This window comes from Condylura cristata, unplaced genomic scaffold, assembly GCF_000260355.1.
Source record: "Condylura cristata isolate star-nosed mole 26May11 unplaced genomic scaffold, ConCri1.0 scaffold00019, whole genome shotgun sequence".
NCBI lineage: Eukaryota > Metazoa > Chordata > Mammalia > Eulipotyphla > Talpidae > Condylura > Condylura cristata.
This window is the reverse complement of record NW_004567120.1, coordinates 16,849,546-16,859,636: the sequence shown is the minus strand read 5'-3', so window position 1 is coordinate 16,859,636 and position 10,091 is coordinate 16,849,546. Positions and strand designations below refer to the sequence as shown.

Sequence of the window (10,091 nt, the reverse complement as noted above, 5' to 3'; positions counted from 1 at the left end):
TGATTTAAAAAAACTTAAAGGGTGTGATGTCTACATAACAAGTATAAAGTATTCCGGGCAGAAAGATTAGTCACTTGGCACATACTAGGGACATCACACATAACAGATTGTTTGAGCAGTGAGGAAGAGGAACCAGGTGGGACAATTAACAGGTTGTAACAGGTGGCACACCTTAAAACATCATGTAGGTCATTGTAAAGTCTGTGGTTTTTACTTGGAGTGAAATGAGAATCTATCAGAAGTGTTTAAATAGAAAAGAAAAGTGATGTGACTTTTATAAAAGGACAAATTTGGCTGTTATGTTAACAGAATATAAGTGCATGGATGAAAACAAGGTAAACATTTAAGTGGCCACTGCTGCAGAGATCAAAGCGAGATTATAGTGCATCCCAAAGTCACAGCAGTAAAGATGATGAGAATTGTTTAGATTCTGGATATATTTTAAAGTACAGCTAATGGGATTTTTCTCATGGATCATACAGGCATTAAAAAAAGAGAGAGAGGCCCTCCCTGGTGGCGCAGCGGGTTAAAGCACAGCATCGAGAATCTAAAGCCACTTCCGCATGAGTTCGATTCCCGCCTGCCCCGGAGGTGACCACATGGCGTGGCAGACTTCTCTTGACCCGCCCGCTGCTCCCCTCAGCAGTGTACTTCGCCGATCTGCCTGTTCTGCTCCCCACTCTGTCTTTGGTGAATCCTATCACCCTCCACATCTCTGGCCTGTACCCCAATTCTGTATGAATAAAAAAATAAATCTTTAAAAAAAAAAAAAGAGAGAGAGAGAGAGGATGAGTCTAAGGTTCTTAAGCAAAGCTTAGAGTGGCTTTCTTTTTAGTAAAAAGTGGGAAGATATGAATGAAATGATTGTGCGGGAAGTGCCAAAAATCAGGATTTCAACCAGATTGGGGCATAAAATTCCAAATACTGATTAGACCAGTTGGACAAAATAATCAAGAGGAAAAGATGTATATCCAGACAAAGAAATATACAAAAATTAAAATGGATATTGGAAGTCATATACAGGTGTTTACTGTTATCAAACTCAATGAGTAAATTCACATACTAAAATTAGAAATCATATAGATAATTCTATCATGTATATGAAAATGAAAAGTAAGTCCAGACTTAGTATAAATTCATAATAATATAGAAAAGCTGGTCTTGGTTCTAGACTGAAATAAGTAGAATGTAACAAAATAGAGGGATCAGAAACAGATTCACTCATATAGAGTGTATAATAAAAAATAGTAATGTAGTTCTGTGAGAAAATGAGTGTTTTGTACTGTGGTATTAAATCAAATGGATATTCATGTGGAAGAAAATAATTTTGATACTGCTTCAAGTTATACACAAAAATTAAATGAAGATAGATCGAAGATCAAAACATTAAAAGTATAATGATCAAGCTTCTAGAAGAAAATAAAGAGGAATATTTTCAGATTTTTGAGGTAAGCAGATCTCTAAAACAGGGTGTAAATAGCACTGACCATAAAGAGGGGCATTAATAAACAGATTTCTTTTAATAAATAGCTCATATCCAACAAAAAAAAATGAGTAAAATAACAAGGCACAGAATGTGAGAAGGTAGTTGTGATCCAACAATCTAATTTAAAAAAGGAACAAAATAGGCACATTGCAAAGAGATTATACAAAGTATAAGAAAAGAGGCTCAGCATTAACAAGTCATTAGGGAAATAGAAACTAAACCCTTTTGGAAAATGGATTGGTGATAACTATGGAAACAAAATTTATACATCTATAACTCAGCAACTCCATCAAATATATAAACAAGTATAAATGCTTAAGTATTATAAAAATGTATACAAATATTCATAGGAGCTTTATTCATTACAGTCCCAGACAGAATGTCCATTAACGTTAGAATGGCTAGAGGTTTAGTTACACAATGAAATACTAAAGGGCAATGAAAATGCTATTATATACATAATCACTGATAAATCTCATAGACACAATATTGAGCCAAAGAGAACAGACACAAAAGATCACATAAGATCACAATTATACAAAGTTCAAGTTTAAGCAAACTAATGTATGACAGGTGATAAAACTGTGGCCACCTATGGAAGTGATGACTAAGAGTCATAAGAGAGTCTTCAAAAAATTTCCATATTTTGATTAAAATGGTAATTAATATATGTAAAACATTTCATGGACATATGAAGAAAAACAGGAAATGTAAATCACTAAAAACCAAAAGAAGAAAGATAAAGGGAAAAATCAAATAAGGATTGAGACTTGACATTTGGATTAGCATGTAATAGACTGCTAGGGACTTTAATAAAATAAACATCTATGGAGTGGTGGGTGGGATAAGGAGAATGAAATTCTGATTGGAATATGTTTAAGAGAAAAATATCTAGAGACAGGGAATAGAAAATGCTTAAGGAGTTTTGCTACAAAAGGGAGCAAAGGAATAGAACAGAATCTAGCATGGGAAGAAAGATAATGATTAGATTGTTTTTAGATGAATGAAAAAGTATCTTTTTATGAGGCTAAGAATGATCAAATAGGCCCTGTCTGGTGGCACAATGGGTTAGGTTGCAGCACAGCATGCTAGCTGCAGCCACTCAGTATGAGTTCAATCCCTGGCCCTGGAGGTGATCCATATGGTGCAGCAGACCTCTCCTGTCTCCCCCACTGCTCCCCTCAGCAGTGTACTTTGTTGATCTTCCTGTTCTGCTTCACTCTACCTCCGGTGAACCCTCTCACTGACCCTGGACTTCTGGCCTGTACCCCAGTTCTGTATGCATAAATAAATAAATCTAAAAAAAATGGATGATCAAATAAAAAGGGGAAAACTGATGTGGGAGAAGCAGGAATTCCTGTAAGGAAATCCTTGGGAAAAACAAGAAGGAATAGATTCTAATGTGTTATGTGTAAATCCTTCAGGAAAACTGTAAGACAATGTTAAATAGATGAAGACACATATAAATGGAAAGATGGTCCCTGTTCATAGACTGAAAGAATCAACATTGTCAAAATGGCCATCCTACTTAAAGCAACTTACATATTCAGTGTAACCCCATTAAAATTTCATAGCATAATTCAAAGAAAATTATCAGACATTACTGAAATTCATATGGAAACACAAAAGCCTGAATAGCCAAATTTATCTTGACAAAAAAAGGGGTGAAGCGATGGTATTACATATCCAGACTTCAAACTATACTATAAAGTCATAATAATTGAAACAGCATGATACTGGAACAAAACAGACACACAGACAATGGAATAGAATTGAGAGCCCAGAAATAAAACCACATATATATAGAGAACTAATCTATGACAAAGAAGTGAAGAATATACACTGGAGAAAGGAAAGTCTCTTGAATATATGGTGTTTGGAAAATAGGACTGTCCCATGCAACAGAATGAAACTAGAACACTATCTCACACCATATACAAAAATCAATTCAAAATGAGCAACAGACTTCGATATCTGCCCTGAAACCATACATACATTAAAAAAAAAAAATACAAGTAAAGCATTCAAAGACATAAGATTTAAAAAATGTTGTGGATTCATTCCTAGAAGCAAAGAAAACAAGGGAGTACATAAATATCTGGGATTACATTAAACTAAAAAGCTTCTGTACAGTGAAAGAGACTGTAACTAAAACAAAAAGACACCCTATTGAGTGTGGGATAGTATTTGCATTTTATACATTTGTCAGTGGACTGATATCCAAGATCTACAAAAAACTCACATAATTCAATAAAAATAAATCAAAGAACCAAATCAGAAAATAGGAAGAGTACCTAAATAGGCTATTCTCCAAAGAAGACATACAGATGGCCAACAGGCACATGCAAAAATGCTCATCATCACTTATCATCAGGGAAATGCAAATCAAAAGCGCAATGAGATAACACCTTACTCAGATGAGAATGGCCCACATCAAAAGACCAGAAACCACAAGTGTTAGCAAGGTTTGTCGAAAAAAGAACTCTCGTCTGCTGTTGGTGGAAATGTATACTGGTCTTCCTCTCTTAAATATCTAACCAAAGAATACAAAAACATTAATTCCAAATTCCAAAGGAAACCAAAACTCCTATGTTTATTGCAGCATTATTTACAATAGCCAAGATATAGAAACAACCCAAGTATTGAAGACAGATAGTGGATCAAAATGTGTATATATACACAATGAATATTACTCAGTGATCAAAAAAAAACAAAAACTCATGCCATTTTGTAGCAACATGGTGGAGCAGGAAGGGATTATGGTAAGTGAAATAAACCAGAAGGAGAAAGATAAATACTGGATGGTGTCACTTATATGTGGAACATAGAGAAAAAAAGGATCAGAAAAAGACAAACTTTAAAACCAATGCTTGAAAGCTGACCATAGGTCTGTCATCCAGATGATGTGGGTAAAGGGGAAGTGTGAGAACTTGCAGCAGAGAGAGGACACAATGGACTATGGTGGAGGACTATGGGTGCTTTGGTGATGGGAGGGCTACAGTGACTACACCTGAGGGGGTAAATACTATGTTCAAAATACTAACAAGATGTAAAAACATACTTCAATAAAAATATAATAAGAATCTAATGTGTAAATAGAAGAACATATGAACAGAAATGCAAGTGGGTGGGTAAATGTGGTGAAAGCAATCAGTGAAAGCACTTTATTACTTTAAATAGCCACTGAAAGCATGCAAAGTCAGAATCTTACAATGAGAAAGGAAGAACAGGTATTAGATGTTTGAACATAGCAAAAAAGATGCATGTCCAGAAGAGGTAGGAATTTGGAAATAGCAGGACTATGCTTTTATTTCAAGTGAATAGAATGAAGTGAGACGAAAGTAAGAGTGAAATGTTTATGTACAGGCTTAATTATCATTGATCATGGAATTAAGCTAGGTTAAGATAGAATAAAGGACATTAAAAGATAAAGGTACATTAAAAACTGGTAGATCTCATTGAATCTGACATAGTGTTGGAGTCAAGTTATTAGAGGTAGTGAATTTGAAATGTAGGAGACAAAATGGGCAGCAAATGGGACACCATAATCAAAATTATCGAAGCATGAATTACTGGTAATGAGATGGGTCTTTGGTTATGAACATGGGAGTGAATAGCTTAAGTATGATGGAAGATAGAGGAGATTTTGCTGATGATTTGAAAAGCTGAAGGCATGAATATGGAGTCAAACCTTTTTCTCCTTGTTCTCCTTGGAATCCTCTATCACCTGGCAATCCTGGAGGACCTGGAGGGCCTGCCTCACAAATATCACCACCTGAGGTAAGATAAAGGATAGTTAATTGTTAAGTATTCATAAAAATTAAACAAAAAGAAGAACTAGGAAAAATATATATATTTTCAGTAACTTCTCTGCAGTGATACAATTACCTATAGGTCAAAGGGAGATAAATATCAGTGAAAATTTGAAGAGCAAACCCATACAAACAATCACCAAAAAAGTCAAAGTAGAAGTAGCAGCAGAATGCCTTAGATATCGGAAACACCAAAAGTGATGTCAACCTTACCTTCAGTTAGGTTCACTTATAAATGAAAACAAAATAGAAATTAACAGGAGAAAAGTATGACTTACTAGGAGGTATGTGACGGCCAGGAGGGCCAGGAGGGCCAGGAGGACCTGGAGGGCCAGGAGGTCCCAGCTGTCCATCAAGCCCAGGAGGTCCAGGAATAGAAATTCCCGGTGGACCTTCATCACCTTTCTGGCCCCTTTCTCCAGGAAAGCCAGGGGGACCAGGAGGACCCATAACTGCAGTTCCTAACATTAAAAAAAAAATGTATTTGTTAAAGTGGTCAAAATGATTTTTAGAGATAATTGTTTTCAATGAGATATTAAACATTCCTTTAACATGTAACATCTGTTATTTTCTATTTTATAATAATTAGAACTGCTCAACCATCTTTCTTTTTTTATTTGCTTAATGTTATCTTTCCACTGCTTTACTTCCAATTTTCTATAACCACTGGCTTTGTTATGCATTTATTTACAGTATATAGGGGTATATTTACTACAGTTTTATTTCAGTATTTGTCTTTGAATCTGTTTAGCCCTTTTGTATTTATTACAATTAGTTATATTTTTAACTTATTGTTATGTTTTATTTACTATCTGCTCAGGTTTATTTGTGTCTGCTTTGCCCCAACCCTAACTTGCACTGCATAGATAGATCAAGTTTTGGCCATTTTCCCCCCTCAACTTATATTTCTATCCTTCTCTAGTGGTACTACTAACATTTTATCCTTTGTACTTAAATCTATATTTTTCTTACTACTTAGATATGATAATATTTATTTTCTTTCCCTATAGTAAGTCAATGAAACTTACCAGTGAATTCCCCCATTCTCTCTACACCTCAATACCCCATGTTAATAATGTCAACAATTACAGTTTCAGGTTGTTTATTAAAATGCTTCTTTTTTGTGATTAATATTTATACTTAATATATTCCCTAAACTTTGGTTCTTACGTGTTACCAACCCCACTCCCAACTTCAACCTGAATTCATTCTTTCTTGGAATAAAATCTCCAGTAATTATTTCAAAGAAGGTCAGGATATGGTAAACTTTCTAAGTATCCCATCTTCAGACTAGCATGAAAGTTCAAAGTATTCCAGGTTCCTGATTCGGTTATTTTCCTCATCACTTTAAAAACATGCTTCATTATTATTTTCTGGTTTTCATTGTTTTGTAGGTGATAGTACTTTTCTGTTTATTTTTAATTAATTTATTTTTAACTAGGACAGTATAGGGATACCCCTATAACAGCTTACCATAATGGTGTACACATCACCAACTTACCCATATTTCACCACCATAGATCATTGTGCTTCCTTCCCTATTTGTTCTTTCCCTTCCCCACCCCTTGATGTTCTAGTTCTGTAGTGAGCTATCAAGGGTTAGTCTTTCAGCTTGTCTTTATCTATTAATTTAGTTATTTTTTATTTCACATATTAGTGACACCATCTGGTATTTCTATTTTTCCTCCTGACTTATTTCACTTAGCGTTATCTTTCTAAGCTCCATCCATGCTGTCACAAATGGCATGCGTTTTATCTTTTTTGATCATTATGTTGTATCATCATCATTTGGTCCTTTGTGCATATACTATATCACTTCTTGCTTGATCCACTGATCTGCTCTTTGACACTTATGTTAATGGCATAGTTTAGCTATAGTATAGTAAAACATGTTACAATAAACATGGTAGCACAAGTTTCCTTTCAAATTAGTGTTTTTGAACTTTTAGTTGTGGAATTACAGGGTTGAATAGCAGATCCTTTATGGAGATGTGTCAGTTTTTAAGGTTTTTTTTATCCTTATATTCTGATATGTACCCACAATGCATCTAATTATATGCCTTTTGTTACTATTATTACTATTATTATTACCTTACTCTTGCTTAGGCATTCATAAGCCTTTTCACAGGGACTCAATTACTGTTTTAATAAACAGAAGTTCCTGGTCATTATTTTTTTGAAACCTTGATTCTCATCCCATTCTCCCCTCCCTGAACCTCTTTCCTAGTAGAATTTGCAACTTTCAAGTCTATCCCTTATGTTTCTTAATACTTCTTTCATACTATCTAACCCTTGAACATTTCTATATCCTAGGAAAGTTTCTTATCTCAGTACTCCAGACACAGTTTGTTTAGTCCAGTATCTTGAAATGAGAAATCCTAAGTGCAAACTTAGAGAAAAATGGGATCCACAATTATTCTCTTTCTCTTTGGTAGGATAACTGAGTGTCACCAATCTTAGTATGCTACAATTTCAGTCACCAAATATTTTTATGGGAAAGAAACCATATTTATTAAATATATATGTATGCCAAGTATTATGTGAGCTGCTTTTTCAATTTTCATATACTTACTTCATTTCAGAAAATAGCAAAATAAACATGCTTGATAAGGGGGTGGCTCAATTTGTGCTCAAATTAGAAATCCTCCATTATAATTTGTACCTTTTTTTTTTAAAGATTTATTTATTTGTGCATACAGAACTGGGGTACAGGCCAGAGGCTCAGGGGCGGCGAGAGGCTTCACCAGAGACAGAGTGGGGAGCAGAACAGGCAGATTGACGAAGTACACTGCTGAGGGGAGCAGCGGGCGGGTCAGGAGAGGTCTGCCACGCCATGTGGTCACCTCCGGGGCAGGCGGGAGTCGAACTCATGCGGAAGCAGCCCTAGATTCTCAGTGCTGTGCTTCAACCCGCTGCGCCACCAGGGAGGGCCTATAATTTGTACCTTTAATGAACGTCTGAAAAACAAAAAAAAAAGAACTCTATTTTGAGCTCTAAGATAATAATCATGGGGATTTATAGGTAGATATTTCTGGAATAAAATAAGAATAATGTAAGTGTTGACTATTATTTTTACATATGGAACCTTACAAAAATAGGCACTACAGGAACAGCTTTCCCTTCCATAACAGCCTCAAAAAGTGTAATGATCAAGTTTTGAATGACAGAAGTATTTGGTGCACTGTATTAATCATAATATGTAGAAATGAGATTTTTAGTATAATCATACTATTTAAGTGAGTAGGCTCTTTTAAGAACTACAGGTGAGAAATATGGTAGAAAGACTACAGTAAGACTTAAGAAGTTTCTGTTAACCGAAAAATACTCATATCTTCTGTTATGTTCCCCCAGAACTAGTATGATCATACTAGTAAATTAGTAAAGATGTTACAATCACAAGGTCATCAGTACAGTCTCTTACCTGGAGGTCCAGGAAGGCCAGGCGGACCCTGCAGTCCAGGAAATCCTTGTTCTCCTTTTTCTCCAGGCAAACCAGGTAACCCAATGTTTCCCTTCTCTCCAGTCCCAGGCCTAGGAATTACCTTTGTAATAAAATAAGAAAGGAACTCAGAGGAAAAGGTTTATTCTCTTGAAAATAACCTAGCAGCTACATATTAATAATGCGCATCGTTTCACAAAACTCTAAGGTATAAAAATCATTAAGACTTACTACATTGATTAGGAGTTCCATTCTATATAACTTCTACCCTTCAAGTAACTAGAAAATGCTAAATACTACTCTCTTCAGTAGAAGTGAGCCCCAGGTTTATAAAGCTAGGATTACTTTTAATTTATCTTATAATTCACATTCAATTCATGCAAATCATCTAGGGCTTATAATTTTTTATTGAATATATCTCTCCAATATATCCCATTCTTTTCTATCACCACAGATAGGATCTTCACCTTACACTTGGACTAACAGAAGTACTTCTGAGCTTGTCCCCTTGAATCTAAATCTACTTCCTCAAAAAATAATTTTCTCTGTTATCTAGCTTGTTTAAGGACTAAAATTTCTCACTACTTCTTACTCTATATGATACTACTTTTAACCCTGGACTCTGTTAAATCACTTCTTACTTCCAATACCTCTATTACGCATTTAATCTCCTATATCTCTAGCAACCAATTTTTAAGAGTGATATCTGATTATAACCACTTGATGCAATTTACACACTCTTGTCTTTGCCTTTAAATATGCCATTCCAACCATCTATAATGCCTTCCCCTATTTTTCCTTTTGCTAACATTTCTTTTTTTCCTCTAAAAAGAAAGAAAACTAATTTTCCTGAGACTTCTGAGAAGTCTATTGATTAAAATCAACTAACCATTCCCATTCTGTCTCCTTAGAACCTCAGCATTTAATGAATTTCATACTAAATAATCAAAATATAAAGAAATTTACTTCATAGACCCATAAAGGTAAACAAGGTTTAGATTTAAGAAACAGTGAGTATGAGGTAAAAATCAGCACCTACTGGCGAAGTGTGATAATTCATGCTGGCCTTTTTTTGGATATAAGAAATATTCATAATGTAGAAGAACAAAATAAAAGGACCAGGAAAAAATAATTATAATAAATTTGAAAACAGAATGAACAGGGCAACTATTAATCAGAGACACTCTGCAGAGGAGGGGTGGGGCCAACATGGGAGGAAGTATGTTCTTACACAAGGGACTATGGTGATGGTGCACAGGTGATGGGAAATTTTTCAGGGACTATACCTGAAAGGGGAGAAAGCATGCATTGTACAAAAAGGGAAAATGATGTAATATACATACATACATACATA

The 10,091-nt window shown here is 35.0% G+C and overlaps 1 protein-coding gene across 2 annotated transcripts in view; it reads right to left on the bottom strand.

Annotated features, from left to right (window-relative positions):
- Positions 1–10,091, bottom strand: part of COL4A5 (collagen, type IV, alpha 5) — a 164,169-nt gene that overhangs the window by 77,460 nt on the left and 76,618 nt on the right. For both annotated transcript variants that reach the window (XM_004685697.2, XM_004685696.2), the window contains exons 19-21: positions 8,720–8,840; positions 5,577–5,759; positions 5,178–5,261 (exon numbers count right to left, since the gene is read on the bottom strand). In XM_004685697.2, coding sequence (XP_004685754.1) covers positions 5,178–5,261; positions 5,577–5,759; positions 8,720–8,840 — 388 coding nt within the window. The remainder of the gene's footprint in view (positions 1–5,177; positions 5,262–5,576; positions 5,760–8,719; positions 8,841–10,091) is intronic.